Source organism: Crocuta crocuta, unplaced genomic scaffold, assembly GCF_008692635.1.
Source record: "Crocuta crocuta isolate KB4526 unplaced genomic scaffold, BGI_CrCroc_1.0 scaffold170, whole genome shotgun sequence".
Taxonomy (NCBI): domain Eukaryota; kingdom Metazoa; phylum Chordata; class Mammalia; order Carnivora; family Hyaenidae; genus Crocuta; species Crocuta crocuta.
Window position 1 is genome coordinate 10,486,313 of NW_027527853.1, and position 22,184 is coordinate 10,508,496.

The 22,184-nt window shown below is 37.9% G+C and overlaps 2 protein-coding genes across 2 annotated transcripts; both read left to right on the forward strand.

Moving 5' to 3' along the window:
* The first annotated feature begins 1,364 nt into the window (after nt 1–1,364).
* Nucleotides 1,365–2,333, forward strand: LOC144245455 (olfactory receptor 6C75-like). Its single transcript, XM_077780835.1, has one exon. The coding sequence runs from the start codon at nt 1,365–1,367 to the stop codon at nt 2,331–2,333; it is 969 nt and encodes a 322-aa protein (XP_077636961.1).
* A 12,185-nt stretch (nt 2,334–14,518) lies between these two features.
* LOC144245466 (olfactory receptor 6C75-like) lies at nt 14,519–15,481 on the forward strand. Its single transcript, XM_077780845.1, has one exon. The coding sequence runs from the start codon at nt 14,519–14,521 to the stop codon at nt 15,479–15,481; it is 963 nt and encodes a 320-aa protein (XP_077636971.1).
* The last annotated feature ends 6,703 nt before the right edge of the window (nt 15,482–22,184 follow it).

A 22,184-nucleotide genomic window follows, 5' to 3' on the forward strand; every position in this document is an offset into this window, starting at 1 on the left:
GACTGGTCTTAGGGATCATGGTGACTTGGTGGACTTTTGGGGGCCAATGGGAAAAGAAACAGAGGCTCCTTTAGGCTGTGCTACTTGGGGAGTGAATGATTTGGTTTCACAAGCAGTCTTTCAGAGAACCTGGCCCAGAGTGACACATTCCACACTGCCAACCTTTAGCCTAATATTGAGATGCTACAGCCAAACACCATCATGAGACTCATCACTGATTGAGAGGACTAAAAAGAGAAGAATGTTCAATGAGCTTTCATGGAAGAGTGAATGTAGGTTCCCAGCACATGGCCCTAAGGGCATTAATCTTCTGCACTACCATCATTCCCACCATCCTCACAACCCAGCATGAACTCTGGGGGTAGGTGGTAAATCCTGCGTTCACAGTTTATGTCATGCTGGTGAGCAGCCCAAAATAGCTCTGGTCTCCAGTCTCTTCTATAAAATGCTTGTGCTAAAGAAGATATTCTCTGGCCCCATATCAATCTACATATCAGTAACTAATCAGTGATACTAACCTTGGATAGATACAAGATAAATACAGCTAATTTTGCACTTATGGTTGAAAGATTATCCACAGCAGATTTATTTTTACTTTAAAATATTTTGTCACTGCATTTAGAAAGCGTGGATACTCTAGATTTGAACATTCTGGCTAAAGTCCCAGCTATGTTACCTAAGCTCTCTGGATCTGTCTAAACCTCAGTTTCTGCTTCTTTAGAAGAAGCTCACTGTTATTGTGAAGAGTAATAGAAACAGTGAATTTCATTGACAGCATAGAATAAGTATAAATCCTCAACAGAAGATGATGATGACAGCTTGGACCACAGAATATGTTACATATTAAAAGGGACATGCAAAGGGAATATTATTAACTGTTATGTTTACTACAATAAATAATATTATTTTTAAAAAGTAATATATTTAATAACTCAAAGCTTTCAACAATTCTGCCTACTGATGACGCTCTATTTCAGCATATAATTAATGACCATCACATGACAATTAGACTTTGAGAAACACACATGAAACACTGGCATCATATGCCAAGTGAGCTGCATGCTTTATGTTACTTATTCTCACAAGAATATGAACAGGCACATCCTTTCATCTTCATTTTACGGAGGGTAAAAGTGAAGTTCATAAAGGTTAACTACCTTTCCACAGATTACCCATCTCTCAGGGGTTAAAACTCAGTGTTGAACCACTATTGAACTCAGGTCCTTCTGATTCCGGAACCAGCTGGGTAAGTCACTTTGCTATCTTCCTGGCCACTTTCTTGGATAGGCAAATAATTCAATCATATGCTCTGCTAAAACATTTGCTCTCCTTTATGTCTTTATTGTAGATCAAGACCAGCAGTGATGATGCCGTGGAAAGAGATGCCCATGGAAATGGGGAATGGGACCACTGTCCAGGAATTCACCTTGGAGGGGTTCCCTGCCTTCCAACACCTGGGAAAGGTCCTCTTTCTGGTGCACCTGCTGGCATACCTGGCATCCATTGCAGGCAATGCTCTCATAGTGACCATCACCTGTGCCGACTCCCGGCTTCAGACACCTATGTACTTTTTCCTCAGCATTTTCTCCTTCTTTGAGTGTTGTTTCATAAGTGCTGTTATTCCCAAGTTGCTGGTCATCTTTCTTTTAGGCAGGCAAACCATTTCCTTTATTGCCTGTTTCATACAAGCCTTTGTGTTTATATTTCTTGGAGTAGCAGGTTTCCTCCTCATAGCAGTGATGTCTGTGGATCGATGCATGGCCATTTGCAAGCCTCTGCATTACCCAACCATCATGAACCTCAAGACTTGCTTCCTCTTGGTCACTGCCTGCTTCTCCCTGGCCTTCACTCTCATCTCGAGTCTGATAGTAAAGGTTTCCCAATTATCCTTCTGTGGCCCCAATGTCATCCCCCACTTTTTCTGTGACCTTGGTCCCCTGATTCATCTCTCTTGTTCTAATACCAGGTCTGTTGAAATGCTGGCCTTTGTCCTCGCTTTGTGTATCCTTTTGACGTCCTTTCTCATAACCATCATTGCATACAGCAACATAGTAGTCACAATTGTGCGACTCCCATCAGCCAGGGAGCGACAGAAAGCTTTCTCCACCTGTTCCTCTCACCTCATTGTCCTCTCTCTAATGTACGGCAGCTGTGTCTTTATATATGTGAAACCAAAGCAAAGGAACAGGCTGGACTCCAATAGAGGAGCTGCCCTTGTGAACACAGTGGTGACCCCGCTGTTGAACCCTGTCATCTATACTCTGCGGAACAAGCAGGTCCACCAGGCTCTGAGGGAGACAATGTTCAGAATGAAAATGTCAAGACAAAAATAAAATCACATCATAGTCTTGGAGTGGAAGACATCAGAGAACCACTTTTCTTCATTCTGGCCACTGTAATAGTCCACAGAGTTCTAGTGTAGCATCTTTGGCAACCACACTTGATTTCAGCACATCTCTAGAAAAATAGAAATCTATTAAATTACAACTAAGTTAAAAACATGTTGAGCTCATGCCCCTATGTATTATAGCATTATTTATAATAGCCAAGATATGGAAGCAACCCAAGTGTCCATTGAAAGGTGAATGGATAAAGATGTGATATTATGTGTGTAAGGGAATATGATTCAACCATAAAAAAAGGATGAGATTTTGCTATTGTAACAACATGGATGAAGCTCCAGGGCATGATGCTAGTGAAAGAAAACAGGTGGAGAAAGTAAGCACCATGATTTCACTTATATGTGAAATCTAAAAAGAACAAACACATAAGCAAACAAAAAGTATTAACGGAACCATAACTATGGAGAACAACTTGATGGTTTCCAGAAGGGAGAGGGTGGGGAATGGGCAAATTGTGCCCATCCTTCATTGTGGTTATGAAGGAAATGACAGAAACAGCACCAGTGCTTGGATCCACAGTCCCTCCATGCTTAGTCCAAGGAAATGATGGGCATAGTACCCTTCACCCTTGAATATACATGGTCTGCAACAGGTGTGCTCTTAAATGCTGTTCTTCTTGGCTCTTAGCTTAGCTACACATGTCTGTATCAATTCCATGCTAGAGAGAAACAGAACTGTTCTCAGGCTTAGAGCACTCTCTAAGGACAAGGAATAACCACACAGCCAACAGCTTACCAATGCTCCTATTGCCTAAATTTTTTATTCTATCTCCAGAGAGCCTCTCAGAATCATAATGTATAATTATGATTGATTCTTATCTGAAAGCTTGTCTTATCAGAGAAAGGAAGCACTTATTTCATATTTCTATAATTTCCTCCAAAGATTCAAGTTTATAGAATGTGAGTTATTTGCTGATCTATTTCATATTACTAGTGAAAAAAACTAAGCCTTTTTCCTGGTTGACTTGTGTTGTCAACTCTAAGGTTATGTTCTGTTTGATAACCTCATATTTCTATAATTTCTTCCAAAGATTCAAGTTTACAGAATGTGAGTTATTTGCTTATCTATTTCATATTACTAACGAAAAAAAATTAAGCCTTTTTCCTGGTTGACTTGTGTTGTCAACTATACGGTTATGTTCTGATTGGTAACCTACCTTAAAATCAACATTTCCATTACCCCAATCCTCAAATTTGTGTCTTTTTACACCTCTTTTCCAGCTGAAATGTGTCTTTTTATTTCACAAGAAACGTCTCTAAAAAATTAAGACATTTTTTATTTTGTCATTAGCCCAAACCCTGAGTTTAGATCTTCCAAAATACACTTTAAGAAACACATTCTATTTCTCCTCACCTCTAAACATATTCTACGATCTCTCCCTCTGAATCAAGCCTCTTACTCTCTCTGCCTGGTCATTTCATTTCCAATTTCGCTTCCTGCCCACCTTGTCATTTCTCTCTTTGTATATGCTCTTCCATCAGCACTGCATACACCTGGCTCTTTATTTGTAGCTGAGAATTCTCTTTTTATGCTTTTAGACTGTCCTTTGTCTTTTGGGTTTTTTCTTTTTTCTTCTTTTCTTATTTTTTTATTAATTTTTATTTTTATTATTTGTCTTCCCTCCTTCCTCTTTTTTCTTTTTTGTTTTGTTTTGCTTTTTGTCCCTTCTTTTTTTTTCTTTTTATTTTTCCCTTTTGGTTTACGTATTTGTTGTATTTGTCTGTGCGTTTGTGTACCTTTGTTCCCTGTGTGGTTGTCTGTTTTCTCTTTCAGGGCTACGTCAAGAAACAATCCAAAGTACACATGGTGGAGAGTCCCAAATACCACTACGAGTAGGGAAAGAAAATAACCAAAGTCTCAATAAGAGAAACCAAGAGACACCATTCAAAGCACACTTCCTGAATGGACAGGCCCTGAAGAGTCAAAGAGCCCTCTTTAATACAGCAGCACCCGCAGGGCCAGAGTGCATAACAAGCTTTTAAAATTAACAAGAGATAGAAAACTAACCAAAATGACAAAACGGAAGAACTCTCCTCCCAAGAAATTCCAGGAAAAAAATGACAGCTAAAGAACGCTCAAAACAGATATAAGCAATATAACTGAACAAGAATTTAAAACAATAGTCATAAAATTAATTGCTGGGCTTGAAAAAGGTATGGAAGACATCAGAGAAACTATTGCTACAAAGACTATGGAACTTAAAAATAGTTGTGATGAATTAAAAAATGCTATAAATGAGATACATAATAAAATGGAGGCATCCAATGCACGGATTGAACAGGCAAAAAGGAGAATAAGTGAGTTAGAAGACATAATTATAGAAAAAGAGGAAGCTGAGAAAGAGAGATAAACTGATCCAGAAACACGAAAAGGGGAGTTTGACAGCTCAGAAACACACTCAAACGGAACAATATCCGTATCATAGGAATTCTAGAAGAGGAAGAGAGAGGGAAAGGCACTGAAGGAGTCCTTGAACAAATTGTAGCTGAGAACTTCCCCAATCTGGGGAAGGAAACAGACATTGAAATCCCAGAGGCACAGAGAACTCACCTCAGACGTAACTTGAATCGATCTTCTGCATGACATATCATAGTGAAACTGGCAAGATATAAGGACAAAGAGAATTCTGAAAGCAATTAGGGATAAAAAGGCCCTAACATACAAAGGGCAACCTATCAGAGAGGTTACAGACCTATCTACTGAAATTTGGCAGTCTAGAAAGGAATGGCAAGAAATCTTCAATGTGATGAACAAAAAAAGTGTGCAGCCAAGAATCCTCTTTCCAGCAAGCCTGTCATTCAAAATAGAAGGAGAGATAAAAAAAAACTTTCCAAATAAACAGAAATTGAAAGAATTTGTCATCACTAAGCCAGCCCTACAAGAAATCCTGAGGGGGATGCTCTGAGGGAAGTGTTGCAAGGAACGAAGATACCATAGACACCACCACAAGCATGAATCCCACAAAGGACACAAAGACTCTAAACCCACGTATTTCAATAATAGCACTGAATGTAAATGGGCTGAATGCTCCAATCAAAAGACATAGGGTAGAAGAATGGATAAAAAAAACAAAATCCATCTATTTCCTGTCTACAAGAAACTCATTTTAGACTGGAATATACCTTCAGATTAAAAGTAAGGGGATGGAGAAATATATATCATGCTACTGGAAATCAAAAGAAAGCTGGAGTAGCTATACTTATGCTTATTATGGACTTTAAATTAAATACAATAACAAGAGATGAAGAAGGGCATTATATAATAATTACAGGGCCTATCCATCAGGAGGAACTAAAAATCATAAATGTCTATGCACCAAATATGGGAGCACCTACATATTTAAAACAATTAATCACAAACAGAAACAACCTTATAGATAAGAATGTGCTAATAGCAGGGGACTTTAATACTCTACTTACAGCAATGGATAGATCTACCAGACAGAAAATCACTAAAGAAACAATGGACTTGAATGACACAATGGACCAGATGGATCTGACAGATATATTTAGAACTCTGCATCCTGAGGCCAAGGATTTCACTTTCTTCTCAAGTGTGCATGGCACATTCTCCAAGATAGATCACATACTGGGACATAAAGCAGCCCTCAATAAATANGGGGAGAGGCGAAGGGGGGTGATGGGCATGGAGGTGGGCACTTGTCGGGATGAGCACTGGGTGTTATATGGAAACCAAGTTGACAATAAACTAAGAAAAAAAATAAAATAAAAATTTTAAAAATTAAAAAAAAGAATAAAAAAAAGAAAAAGAAACACTTTCTACACTTTGATTAGATCATACATAACCTTAATAGTCTTACTACAAATCAGATTTCATCTTACTGTCAATGAAGAAATATGAAACATGCCCTAAAAAAATTACAGATAATTAGCTGCAGACATTGTATAAAAAGAGTTTGGAAAAACCATGATGAGAGTGGAAATTGCATACAGACTGCATACAGGAATTGGCAGAAAGAGAATGATGGCTTGGGGAAGTGGCAGTTGGGAGTGGAATACAAAGGGACCAGAGCAGACATGTAATCTTTGCACTAGACAAGCCTGGTGGTGCATTCAACTACCTGGTCAACATATAAAAATACCACAGTGATCTTCTCCAAAGAATATGAAGATTGAGCCAGATAAACTCTATGGTGCACCTGAGGATACACATGTAGATAGCACCAAAATGCTGCCAAAACATGGAAATCATGTTCTTCCCTGATCGTTGAACTACGGAAGAGTTTTTTGAAGTGGATGAGGTTCAGTAATGAAGGAATAAATTGTGGTCAAGCTCTAAACAATGTGGAAGCCCCCATAAAGTTTTAGTCAGGATTTGATAAAAATGTTATTATACTAACTAAATGCTCTTTATATTACCTTGAGATAGACTTTGCTTGAAGGGTGAGCTTGATAAATAGAAAAATGAAGACCAGAAATCCAAGTCTGAGTCTCTAAATCCAGGCTAGTTCTTACCAGTCTACATGGGTCCCAGTGAAGGACAATCTCTAATGTGGAAATTAAAGCTCTAGATTCTGGTGCTTTAAAATGTTTTATTGAGATAAATCCCATAAGCTAATTCTATATCGAGAATTACAGATTCTTGGATATTTCCAATCATAATGTTTAAGCCACTTCATAGAAGTATGATTGATATACAAAAGCTGTAGATACTTGATGTATACAATTTGATGTGTTTGGAGATAAGTATACATGCTGAAAACCACCATCACTATCATTGCCATTAACCTATCTATCACCTCCCAAGATTTCTTGCTGGACCCTTTGCTATTGATTTTTTTTTGTTTTTACATGGAAAGTAAAAGCTCTTAATTTAAGATCTACTGTCCTAGCAACATTTTAAGTAGACAAGAAAGTGTTGTTAATCATAGGCCCTATGTTATACAGATCTCCAGAACTTATTTATTATGTGTAACTGAAACTTAATCAATACCTCCCTATTTCCCCATTTCCTGGCCACCGACAACCATGATTCTATTCTCTGCTTCTATACATTTGAATACATTCCTCATTTAAATGAGATCATAAAGTGTTTGTCTTACTTAGAATAATGGCTTCCAGACATATCCATGTTGTTTCAAGTAGCAGGATCTTTTTCTTTGTAAAGGCTGAATAATATTCCATAATGTGTATATGCCACATTTTCTTTATCCATTCTTCTTTACATGGACTTTTACATTATTTCCACATCTTAGCTATTGCGAAAATGTTACATGAACATCAGACTACAGATATCTCTTTGAGTTCCATATTTCAGTCCTTTGGATATATACACAGAGGTGGGATTGCTGGATCAAACGGTAATTCTATTTTGAAAATTTTCTGGAAATACTATGTTGTCTACCAGAGTGGCTACACCAATTTATGTTTTGAATAAGAGTGGACCAGAGTTCCTATATCTCCACATCCTTGCTAACACTTCTTATTCTTTGTGCATTTTTTCCATAACGGTCATCCAAAGAAGAACGAGGTGATATCTCACTGTAGTTTTATTTGTATTTCCCTGAATGATGTTTCCATTTTCATTTAGTGATGGTGAGCATCTTTTTATGTACCTGTTTGGCTATTTATATGTCCTCTTTGGGAAAATGCCTTTTCAGTTTCCCTACCCACTTTTTAATAGTTTGGTGTGGTTTGTTTTGGGGTTTTGTTGGAGGGGTGTTTTTTGTTTGTTTTTTTTGTTTTGTTTTGTTTTGGTTTTTTTTTTTGGTCTCTTCATATACTTTAGAGACTTCATAGAAAAAGGTGATTTTGGAAGACACGAGAAATTTTCCATTTGGACAACGAAAATGGAGGGCATTTCAAGTTAGTCTATAGCATTTGTGACGCATGCAGCTAAAAAATCATGTTCAATATGCTTACAGTGATGGTGTGATGAAAAAGATGAGCTGAAGGCATAGGTGGGGTCTTAATTCTAAGTGATGTCAAACACCATGTGCAGAGAGAGTTGGGTTTTTTTTAAATGTTTTTAATGTTTATTTATTTTTGTGAGAAAGACAGAGTGTGAGTGAAGGAGGAGCAGAGAGAGAGAGGGGGAGACACAGAATCTGAAGCAGGCTCCAGGCTCTGAGCTGTCAGCACAGAGCCCAATGCAGGGCTCAAACACACAAACTGTGAGTTCATGATCTGAGCTGAAGTTGGATGCTTAAATGATTGAGCCAACTAGATGCCCCACAGAAAGAGTTTTTGAGTACTTGAATGGAAATAGACAGACTTTCAGTGACCAAAATATGAAGATATGATGGTGTTAGTATTAGCTTATCCCAAGGGCAGTAGGGGACTCATTCCAGTTAAAATGGTGGTAAGGCATGGTCAGATTTGCATAAGTAAGATCACTTTGGCTTCTGTGGGGATATGAGTGGCTTTCAGATTAGCTAAAATCTGACCATACAGCTACCCACTTCTAGGGGAACAATAATAGCTCTGCTTTCCTTCTGCCTTCCAGCTATCACACAATTCCTTTCATTAGTGGCATTCAACCTGGACCCTACTGGCAAGGGATTCTCTAAAACATAGTTCCCAGGGTGTCAGCTGCTATCATCTAGACAACAGGTTCCAGGAGAGTGGAAATGACTGCTGCTACCTCTTCCCCACCTCCCAAAAAGAAAATGAAAACCAAAATCAGCACAGAGTGCTCCTAGATAGTATTGCATCCTTAAAACATCATTAAGTTTTGATAAAAATGAAAAAAAAAGAATGGGTAAACAACAAAAGAAATAAAGATTTTATAAATTAAAAATGTAATAGCTGAAAGCAAAGAATCACTCACATTGTTGGCATATAAGTAAATGGATAAGTTTCAGAAAGTAAAATACAGAAAGAAAAAGAGGTAGAAAAGTTGTGGGGAAACTACTTTAGTCCAGAATGTCAACATTGTATTTATTATGGATTTTATAATAAAATAGAAAATAATTTATTCCCCTCTGTTTTCTAGAGGAAAATAAATTATTAAATAAACAAACAGGACAATATCTCCTGTGGTAACAGCTCAATAATTTAAAAAGTCTGGTTTCTACAGGGTACCTGTGTGGCTCAGTTGGTGAAATGTCCATCTTCAGCTCAGGTAATGATCTCACGGTTTGTGAGTACAAGCCTTACATAGGACTCTGTGATGACAGTTCAGAGCCTGGAGCCTCCTTCGGGTTCTTTGTCTCCCTCTCTTTCTGCCTGGCTCCTGTTCACACTGTGTCTCTCTCTTCCTCTAAAAAATAAACGTTAAAAAAATTTTTTAAAGTCTGGTGTCTAGGCATGACAGAATAAAATTTACAAACATGGCATATCAAGAAATCTTAACATCTTTCCAGATTAAAAAATAAATAAAAACACTTCTATGAAAGGCTATAGAAATCCATATGTCAACTTCTTTTGCAACTTTTGATACTGTATGAAGTAGGATGAGGCTTTTAAGCTTTGGGTGAATGATTTTCCATGTAGAATCTTATAACCATTCAACTATTGGCAAAATATTAAAATAAATTATAATCATTTAGGGAGAGTAGAAATCATAAAATTTGCTTTCAGACAACATCTCCTAGTTAAATTCTTGACAATTAGTTACCATGAAATAAGCAAATATCTTTCACCTCAAAGTAAAAAGTATGACTATATGTCTTCATCTGTGAAATAAGATGAGGATTGAGTAAATTAATACAAGTTAATACAAGTAATGCAGTTTTAAAATTGTTTAGGATTAAGCAGTGCAATCTACATATCAGTAGTCGTGGTGGTTGTGGTGATGGTGGTGGTAGTGGTGGTGGTGAGGAGCCCAGAAATTTCTGGATCTAAAGCAGAAAAAGAATTCCAAGAATCTTAGGTAGAAAAGGAAATAAAAACTAAAACCAAAGCAAGGGTGAAAGGGCAGGGTGAGGGGTTGGAGGGGGGTAATTAGATATTCCAGGAGTTTAAATCCCTGGTTAAATTAAATAAAGTGCTTCATTTTCTACAGGGGTGACTTCAAATAGCTCTTTGATGTTACATAGGAAAGTTTTTAATTGCCAGGCAAAGTATTGTTTATAAAACTATTATTAATTTCTAGTTTTTGTACATTTGAATAGAGAATATGAATTCTATAATATCTAACAATTATTTTTAAATTATTGATACCTTCTTTATTCTTTAATGTGGATCATGAGTACATGCAAGGACACTGTTTTTCTCTTTGTAGAGTAAAGCGCTTCTTCTATAGAAAGTCTCTGTGGGGCACCTGGGTGGCTCAGTCGGTTAAGCATTCATCTTCAGCTCGGGTCATGATCACATATCATAGTTTGTGAGTTCAAGCCCCATGTCAGGCTCTGTACTGACAGCTCAGGGCCTGGAGCCTACTTTGGTTTCTGTGTCTTCTTCTCTGTCAACGCCTCCCCCACTGGCACTCTGTCTCTGTCTCTGTCTCTGTCTCTCTCAAAAATATATAAACATTAAAATTATAATTAAAAAATTTAAAAAATAACGTCTCTGTGGTTTAATCTCGTTAGTCTCTGTAGAAATTTGTATTGTACTCTATATCTTTCTGGATCTTTTCTTCCATGTTTCTTTTGTTGAATGTCATTGAAGCAGTCACTGTCTGATAGATAAATACCAGACCCAATCTAATACACGAAGTGTTTGTGGTGAGCAGTATGTGGACATATATCTATTAATCCAAACTTTACCATCTACCCTACAGAACAATTTTCCAGTACAAAAACCCCTGGTATTAGTATTTAAACCTCAGAGAACATATCTCTCAGTAAACCTTGTCAATCAATGTTTATGTGGGATATATCAGTATTTGTAACTCAAAAAATCAACACAACATGAAAATGTTCTATTTTGGCATTGGGACTTAGTGTGAGAGGTATTTTTGCACCATGAAGCTGGCTCTGAATATAACTAAAACCCCCATGCAAACGTGTCTTTATCTGAGCATTAAAATGTATAGTCTCACTTCCCTCTACCTTCTGTAACTTTACTCCTAATATTCTTTATTTTCCCTTACTTCCAACTTAGGACCATGAGGTTCATGTTTGGCCTGGATTGAAAGCAGAATGAATAGAGGCAAAGATATTATAAAAATGATTTTGTCTATCTGTGGGAAGGTGGGACCCACACGAAATTTCTGAAACTTTCTATAATATTTGCCTACCTTGAGACATCAAAAATGATGTGGGAAGATTTGGAAAAAACAAATTTCCAGCTCCCATATGCTCAGAAGTTGCCTGCAAATATCCCTTGGGAGTTCAGTCCACTTCTCTGGATTTCAATGGGAAGCCAGGAGTCACTGAAAAATGGATCTCTCCTGCCACTGCAGCCCAGCTGATATACACAGGAGAAGAAGCAGCCTTGCAAGCCAGTGCTTGGTATGGATGAAGCTTCTCCACCCTTGGGCTTACATTTCTTCCTCATGTGCATCCAGAAAGAATCTGGGGATGTATTTCCAAGATTCTGTTTTAAAGACAGGGAGCTGCCAAGGTACAGATGTTACCCACACCACCTAGCATTCCCCTTTCTTCTCTGAGGAAAATATCTGTGCTTTCCTTTACAAGGAGATTGGGAAGCACAACAAAAATAATCTTCAGACAAAAATATACAATGAAAAGAATCAAAAGGTTAGTGGAAGCATGAAGAATGACTGATCAAGAAAGGTGGGCTTCCCCAGTATCCTCCCAAAGGCCTCAGGAGAGCCAGGATGTTATCAAGCTCTTTCTCACCATAAAATCTATTGTTTTAAAACTCAGTAGATACACCATATGTAGAAAATTATAGTTTGGACTTTCACCTGAAATCGGTAGCAACATTCAGCCTGGGATTTTAGAAACCCTTGGGAAATTGTCAAATAATTTCTTTGAAAAATCTTGGCAGAGAATATGTGGACATCTGGGAATCAGTGTTACCATTGACAATGGAAAGATAAATATAAAAGTTGTATCAGTAAACCTCGTTCTCTACAGTGACCAACTAGCTGCCCCCAAGACACCAGGTGTGCCTTAACTTTCTGCCTCTGTGTCTTCAGGATCTAATAAGGTTTGGGGACCTGAACACTCTGCTCACTGGCTACGTCCAGCAGCATGTTTGGTGCTGCTGACCAAACAGTCCTGTGGCAAAAATATCAGAGGGACTTCAAACGTGCATGACAGCAGCTTCTCTTCGTGGATGCAGGAAAAGCAGGATGCATCTCACACAAAAAGGTGAGGATATGATGGAGAAGTTCAGTGCACTAGAAGGTGTCTTGGAGCAGGTGTGCCCATGACAGTGGAGTGCTTCAGCAGAAGGACCTTGGTCCTAGGAGCACCCAGGGCTAAAATTAAAAGAAGCTGCCTAATCCCATTCCCTGGTATAGAGGTTGGACAGCAATGTTGCAGGTTAAGGGAGCTTTTACCTACTTGGGGGAGCAGAGCCAGACCTTTCATCAGGACCCTAAGTAGTCCATGAATCCAGCTCTATCCCTCCATTAGGGGCAGTGAAATGTGGTTGTTTTAGTCTGTCAGCTCCTTTCTGAGGTTTCAGGGGTCAAGGCTGCCATGTAGGCTTGCTGTCATGTGAAACATCCTGGGCTGTAGAAACAAGGCATTGTCAGCCAAAACACTGGCTGCATGGGAAGCCTATTGACCCTATTGTGGGGCAACAAGCTATGACAAATGCATTTACTTCTCCTCTCCTTTCCCCTCAGCCCACATAAAATCCTTCTTTATTAGAGCACACCGGCAGCTAGAGGAGGTAGCACTGCCCACCATGAAGTGACTCCTGTGCATGACTAGCGTCAGGAACTGTGGTGATTTTGTGAACTTTCTGGGGTCAACTGGAAGAGAAGCAAATGCACCTTCAGGCTGTTCCACTCAGAGGGTGAGCAGTTTGGTTTCACAAGCAGCCCTTCAGACAACCTGACACACAGTGGGTTACTGAGAATGACACATTCCATACTGCCAAGCTTTAGCTTAGTATTGAGATGCTACAGCCAAACACCATCATAAGAGACGTCACTGATTGGGAAGACTGAAGAGTGAAGAATGTTCAATGAGCTTTCATTGAAGAGTGAATGTAGGTTCCCAGCATATGCTCCTAAGTGCCTTAATCCTGTGCACTACCATCATTCCCACTGCCCTCACAACCCAGCATGTACTCTGGGGGTGGGTGGTAAATCCTGCATTCACAGTTTACGTTACGCTGTTGAGCAGCCCAAAATATCTCTGTTCTACAGTCTCTTCTACAAACTGCTTATGCTAAAGTAGATCTTTTCTGGCTCCATGTCAATCTACAGGTCAGTAACTCATCAGTGATACTAAGCTTAGATAGAAACATTATAAATAAAGCTAATCTTGCACTAAAGGTTGAGAGATCATCAGCAATAAATTTGTTTCCATTTAAAATATTTTGTCTCTGCATTTAGAGATAGCAGATACTCTGGACGTGGACATTCTAGCTAAAGTCCCAGGTATGTGACCTAAGCTCTCTGAATCTAAGTGTCAGTTTCTGCTTCCTTAGAAGAAGAGGCTCATCGTTATTGTAAAGGGTAATAGAAAAAGTGAATTTCAGTGACCAGCATAGAATAGGTATGAATATCAACAGAAGATGATGATGACAACTTGGACCACAGAATGTTACATATTAAAAGGGACACACAAAGGGAAAATTACAAACTTAATACTAAAAATATATAATATTATTAATAACAATAAAATATTTAATAACTCAAAACTTTCAACCATTCTGCCTACTGATGATGCTCTATTCAAGAATACAATTAATGACCATCACGTGACAATTAGACTTTGAGGAACACATAGGAAACATTGGCATCATATGCCAAGTGAGCTGCATGCTTTATCTTACTTATTCTCACAAGAACATGAATAGGCAGATCCTGTCATCTTCATTTTGCTGAGGGTAAAAGTGAAGTTCATAAAGGTAAACTACCTTTCCACAGATGACTCATCTCTCAGGGATTAGAACTCAGTGTTGAATCACTATTGAACTCAGGTCCTTCTGATTCAAGAACCAACTGGATAAGTCACTTTGCTATCTTCCTGGCCACTTTCTTGGATAGGCAAATAATTCAATCATATGCTCTGCTAAAACATTTGCTCTCCTTTATGTCTTTATTGTAGATCAAGACCAGCAGTGATGATGCCGTGGAAAGAGATGCCCATGGAAATGGGGAATGGGACCACTGTCCAGGAATTCACCTTGGAGGGGTTCCCTGCCTTCCAACACCTGGGAAAGGTCCTCTTTCTGGTGCACCTGCTGGCATACCTGGCATCCATTGCAGGCAATGCTCTCATAGTGACCATCACCTGTGCCGACTCCCGGCTTCAGACACCTATGTACTTTTTCCTCAGCATTTTCTCCTTCTTTGAGTGTTGTTTCATAAGTGCTGTTATTCCCAAGTTGCTGGTCATCTTTCTTTTAGGCAGGCAAACCATTTCCTTTATTGCCTGTTTCATACAAGCCTTTGTGTATGTATATCTGGGTGCAACAGGTTTCTTCCTCATAACAGTGATGTCTGTGGATCGGTGCATGGCCATTTGCAAGCCTCTGCATTACCCAACCATCATGAACCTCAAGACTTGCTTCCGCTTGGTCACTTCTTGTTGTGTTTTGGCTTTCACTCTCATGACTGGTCTGATAGTAAAGGTTTCCCAATTATCCTTCTGTGGCCCAAGTGTCATCCCCCACTTCTTCTGTGACCTTGGTTCCCTGATTCATCTCTCTTGTTCTAATACCAGGTCTGTTGAAATGTTGGCCTTTGTCCTTGCTTTGTGTATCCTTCTGACGTCCCTTCTCATAACCATCATTGCATACAGCAACATAGTAGTCACAATTGTGCGACTCCCATCAGCCAGGGAGCGACAGAAAGCTTTCTCCACCTGCTCGTCTCACTTGATAGTCCTCTCCCTGATATACGGCAGCTGTGTCTTTATATATGTGAAACCAAAGCAAACAAACAGGCTGGACTCCAATAGGGAGGCTTCACTTGTGCACACGGTGGTGACCCCATTGTTGAACCCTGTCATCTACACTCTGCGGAACAAGCAGGTCCACCAGGCTCTGAGGGAGACAATTTTCAGAATGAAAATATCTAGATAAAAATAAAATCACTTTATAGCCTTGGAGTGGAAGGCTTTAGAAAACCATTTTTCTTCATTCCAGCCACTGTAGTAGTCCACAGAGTTCTGGTATAGCATCTCTGGCAACCACACTTGATTTATGCACATTCCTAGAAAAATGTAAATCTGTTAAATTTCATCAAAATTAAAAACATTGTTCAGCTCACACCCCTGTTTATTACAGCATTATTTATAATTGCCAAGATATGGAAGCAACCCAAGTGTCCATCAAAAGGTTAATGGGTAAAGATGTGGCTTTATGTACATAAGGGAATATGACTCATCCATAAAAAAGGATTAGATTTTTTTATTGTAACCACAAGGATGAAGCTCCAGGGTATGATGCTAGTGAAAGAAAACAGGTAGAGAAAGTAAGCACCATGATTTCACTTATATGTGAAATCTAAAAAGAACAAACACATAACCAAACAAAAGTATTAACAGACCCATAAATATGGAGAACAAATTGATGCTTGCCAGAAGGGAGAAGGTGGGGGATGGGTAAATTGGTGAAGGGGAATGGGTGATACAGTTATGGAATAAACAGTTCAAGGGGATGAAAGGTACAGCACAAGGGATGTAGTCAATGGTATCTTAATAGTGTTGTATTGTGACAGATGGGAGCTACAGTTGTGCTGATGATTGTATAAGAAATAAACTCATCAAATCACACATACACGCAAAACAGAATCTGTTTTTGCAAGTCCACACTTTACCTTGATATACATAACAATCTTCTCCCAAATTTTCCACATTTTGATGACAATTTATTCATTGCAAAATTCTTTGAATTTTGATTCTTCCCTCTGAAATAAATCATGTGCTTGAAATTTACTAAATTTCATAATTTATATACTTTGTATTTCACTTCCCTCTAGACATAAACGTGGCTCAACAAGTATTCATATTTATCAAAGGGCATTTAGATCATTAAAGTGGTAGAAGGTTGGATAGTACATTGTGGATATGAAGGAAATGACAGAAACAGCACCAGTGCTTGGATCCACAGTCCCTCCATGCTTAGTCCAAGGAAATGATGGGCATAGTACTCTTCACCCTTGAATATACATGGTTTGCAACAGGTGTGCTCTTAAATGCTGTTCTTAGCTCTTAGCTTAGCTACACATGTCTGTATCAATCCCATGCTAGAGAGAAACAGAACTGTTCTCACACTTAGAGCATTCTCTAAAGACAAGGAATAAACACACAGCCAACAGCTTACCAATGCTCCTATTGCCTAAATTTTTTTATTCTATATCCAGACAGCCTCTCAGAATCATAATGTATAATTATGATTGATTCTTATCTGAAAGCTTGTCTTTATCAGAGAAAGGAAGCGCTTATTTCATATTTCTATAATTTCCTCCAAAGATTCAAGTTTACAGAATGTGAGTTATTTGCTTATCTATTTCATATTACTAGTGAAAAAAAACTAAGCCTTTTTCCTGGTTGTTTTGTGTTGTAAACTATAAGGTTATGTTCTGATTGATAACCTACCTTAAAATCAGCATTTCCAATACATCAGTCGTCAAACTTTGTGTACATATCATACCTACTGTCCAGCTAGAGTTGGTCTCTTTTTTATTTTACAAGAAACAAATCTAAAAAGAGTGAAACAATTTTTTATTTTGTTTGTCATTAGCCCAAACCCTGAGGTTAGATCATCTCAAATACATTTTATGAAACACATTCTACACTGTGATTAGATCATACATGGTCTTGATGGTCTTATTACAAATTTCATATTTCATCTTATTGACAATGAAGAAATATGATACATGCCCTAAAAAATCACAGATAATTAGCTGTATAGATTATATACAAAGAATTTCGAAAAGCCATGATGAGAGCGGAAATTGCGTACAAACTGTTACAGGAATTGGGAGACAGAGAATGATGGCTTAGGGAAGTGGCAGTGGGACTGGAATACTAAGGGACCATAGTAGACTGGGAATCATTTGCACTAGACAAGCCGGGTGCTGCCTTCACCTACCTGATCAACTTCCAAAAACACTGAAGTAAACTTCAGTAAAATATTAGATTGAGCCACATAATCTCTAGGGTCCACTTGAGAATACTCCTAAAGACAGCTACAGGATGCTGCGGGAACTTGGGAGTACTTCAGAGCTGAACAACTGAAGAGTGTACGGAAACGGTTGAGGTTTGGCAATGCAGAAAGAAGTCAAGGAATTGTGGTCCAACTACTGAAAAGAGTGTGAGCCTCCCCAAGGTTTCAGTCAGGGTTTGATAAAAATGTATTTTACTTAAATTAACGTAATGCACTTTATGTTACCCTGAGATAGACTATGCTTGAAGGGTGAGCTTGACAAACAGAAAGTGAAGACCAGAAATCCATGTCTGAGTCTCTAAATCCAGGCTAGTTGTTACCAGTCTAGATGGGACCCGGTGAAGGACAAACCCTAATGTGAAAATTAATGCTCTAGATTCTGGTGCTGTAAAATGCTTTACTGAGATAAATTTCTTAAGCTAATTCTATGTTGAAGATACTTCCAATCCTAATGTTTAAGTCACTTCATAGAAGTATGACTGACATACAAAAGCTGTAGATATTTGATGTATACAACTTGATGTGTGTGGAGATAAATACACACCCAGGAAACCACCATCACTATCATTGCCATTAACCTATCTATCACCTCCCAAGATTTCTTGCTGGACCCTTTGCTATTGATTTTTTTTTGTTTTTACATGGAAAGTAAAAGCTCTTAATTTAAGATCTACTGTCCTAGCAACATTTTAAGTAGACAAGAAAGTGTTGTTAATCATAGGCCCTATGTTATACAGATCTCCAGAACTTATTTATTATGTGTAACTGAAACTTAATCAATACCTCCCTATTTCCCCATTTCCTGGCCACCGACAACCATGATTCTATTCTCTGCTTCTATACATTTGAATACATTCCTCATTTAAATGAGATCATAAAGTGTTTGTCTTACTTAGAATAATGGCTTCCAGACAATTCCATGTTGTTTCAAGTAGCAGGATCTTCTTCTTTGTAAAGGCTGAATAATATTTCATAATGTGTATATGCCACATTTTCTTTATCCATTCTTCTTTACATGGACTTTTACATTATTTCCACATCTTAGCTATTGTGAAAATGTTACATGAACATCAGACTACAGATAACTCTTTGAGTTCCATATTTCAGTCCTTCGGATATATACACAGAGGTGGGATTGCTGGATCAAATGGTAATTCTATTTTGAAAATTTTCTGGAAATACTATGTTGTCTACCAGAGTGGCTACACCAATTTATGTTTTNGGTCTCTTCATATACTTTGGAGACTTCATAGAAAAAGAATATTTTGGAAGACACAAGAAATTTTCCATTTGGACAACAAAAATGGAGGGCATTTCAAGTTGGTCAACATCATTTATGAAGCAAGCAGCTATAAAATCTCACTTCAATATGCTTACAGTGATGGTGTGATGAAAAAGAAATAGAAAAAAGATGAGCTGAAAGCATAGGTGGAGTCTATTGAGCTGGTAAACAGCTCAATAAATTAATAATTTTGGTATCTAGGAATGACAGTATAAAATTTACAAACATGAAATATAAAGAAATCTTAACATCTTTCCAGATTAGCCTTCTACAAAAGGCTATAGAAATCCATATATCTACTTCTTTTGCAATTTTTATATTGCAGAAAGTAGTATGAGGTTTTTAAGCTTGGAATGAATGATTTTCAATCTAGAATCTTATAACCATTCAGCTATTGGCAAAATGCTAAAATAAATCATAAAGAATTAGGGAGACTTAGTCATAAAATTTGCTTTTCATATACCATCTCCTAGTTAAATTCTTGATAGTTTGTTTACATGAAATAAGCAAATGATCTCCCACTCAAAAAAAGTAAAAACTGTTCCCTTGTTTTCTTTCTGTGAAATAGGATAAGGATTGAGTTAATTAATACAAGTAATGCAATTTTTAAATTGTTTAGGATTAAGCAGTGCAATCTACACATCTGTAGTTGTGGTGGTGGTGGTGGTGGTGGTGGTGGTGGTCGTGGTGGTGATGATGAAGATGATGATGGGCCCATAAATCTCTCGATCTAAAGCAGAAAAAGAATTCCAAGAATCTTATGGAGAAAACCAAGATCAGATTGAAAAACAAAAGGGAAATTAAGAATAAAACCAAAGCAATGATGAAGTGGGGGGTGGTAATTAGAAATTCCAGGAGATTAAATCCCAGGTTAACCTTATCAGCATGGAGGGCTTCTCCCCCAGAAGACCAGTGCAAGCTCCTACCCACACCACATCTCCAGGGATCCAGTTATAATGGAAGTATATCAGGTCTGATTTCACCCGCAGATCAGAGCACACCTAGTTGAAACTCTCTACATTCTTGTCAAGGACCAAGCACTGCCCACTGTAGGCAAGGACAGCCTCTATCAATGACTGGCCTAAGGAGAGAGCAGCCAAAACACAACAGCAGAGTACACACAGCACACACCAGAAACACTCCCTGAAGCTCTAAGGCCTGGACACTACATGACCTCTTTTTCAGCTATTACTCTCAGGGGAAAGAAACATCACTGGCTTTTCCAACGCACAGAAGAAGGCAGAGACTTAGACAAAATGCCAACATGAAGGAATTTATTCCAAATGAAAGAATAAGATAAGGCTATGGCCAGAGATCTAAGTGAAGTAACATGCCTGATGGAGAATTTAAAACAACAATCATAAAGATATATGCTGGCCTGGAGAAAAGAATGGAAGACTTTAAAGAGACCCTTACCACAGAGATAAAAGAGTAAAAAAAGAATCAGTTCAGTCAGAAATGAAGAATGCAAAAACTGAGATTGGAAAGATGCTTGATGCAATGAAGAGCATGCTGGAAGAAACAGAGGAATGAGTTAGTGATATAGAAGACAAAATAATGGAAAATAAGGAAGCAGAACAAAATAGAGAAAGAAGAATTATAGAACACAAGAATAGACTTAGGGAACTCAGTGACTCCATCAAAGATAATAACACTCATATCATAGGAAGAGGAGGAGGAAGAGAAGAAAGAAAGAAAGAAAGAAAGAAAGAAAGAAAGAAAGAAAGAAAGAAAGAAAGAAAGAAAGAAAGAAAGAAAGAAAGAAAGGAAGGAAGGAAGGAAGGAAGGAAGGAAGGAAGAAAGAAAGGCAGAAAATTGAGGAAATAATAGCTTGAAGACTTCCCTAATCTGGGGAAGGAAACAGACATCTAGATCTAGGAGGCACAGAGAATTCCCTTTAAAATCAACAAATGTAGGCCAACACCAAAAAATATTGTAATTAAATAGCAAAATACAGTGATAAAAAAAAATCTTAAAAGCAGCAAGACAAAAGAAGTCCTTAACTTACAGGGGAAGACCCATAAGGCTAGCTGCAAATTTCTCAATAGAAACTTGGCAACCAGAAGGGAGTGACATGATATATTCAAATTATTGAATGATAAAAATATGTAGCCAGGAATACTCTATCCAGCAAGGCTATAATTCATAATAGAAGGAGAGATAAAGAGTTTCCCAGACAAACAAAAACTAAAGGAGTTTGTGATCACTAAGCCAGCCCTGCAAGAAATATCAGAGGGGACTCTTTGAGTCTAAGGAAACACCAAAAATGATGAAGACAAGAAAAGATCTCTAGAAGCAATGACAAAACAAGTAATAAAATGGCATTAAATATATATCAACCTACAAATACTCTGAATGTAAATGGACTAAATACTCCGATCAAAAGACATGGGGTGTCAGAATGGACAGAAAAGCAACACCCATCTATATGCTGCCTACAAGAGACTCATCTTAGACCTAAACACACGAGCAGATTGGAAGTGAAGGCATAGAGAAATATTTATCATGCAAATGGACATCAAAAGAAAGCTTGATAGCAATACTTATATTGGACAAGCTTGACTTCGAAAACAAAGCCTGTAACAATGGATGAAGAAGGGCCTTATATTATTAAAAGGGGGGGAATCCAACAACAAGATCTAACAATTTTAAATATTATGCTTTCAATGTGGTAACACCCAAATATATAAAACAATTAATAACAAATGGAATACTACATTGGCGACAATACAATAATAGTAGAAGATTTTAACACCCCTCTTATAACAATGGACAGATCATCTAAACAGAAAATTGACAAGGAAACAGTGACTGAATGCGTCACTGGACTAGATGGACTTAACAGATATACTCAGATCATTCCATCTTAAAACAGAGTACATATTCTTTTCAAGTGCACAGGGGACATTCTCAAGAACAGATCACATACTGGGTCACAAATCAGGCCTCAACAAACACAAAAAGGTTGAGGTAAACCCTGCATATTTTTCTGAGCACAACACTGTGAAACTTGAAGTCAACCACAAGAAAAAAATTGAAAAGACCACAAATACATGGAGATTCAGGAACATGCTACTAAGGAATGAATAGGTCAACAGGAAACTAAATAAGAAAATAAAAAATACATGAAACTAATGAAAATGAAAACACAATGGGTCCAAAATATTTGGGATGCAGCAAAAGTGGTCTAAGAGGGAAGTATATAGGAATACAGGTCCATGTTAAGAAGTAAGAAAAAAATCTCAACAACCTACACTTACATCTAAAGGAACTAGGAAAATGGCAACAACTGAAGCCAAAAGCCACCAGAATGAAGGAAATAATAATAATCTT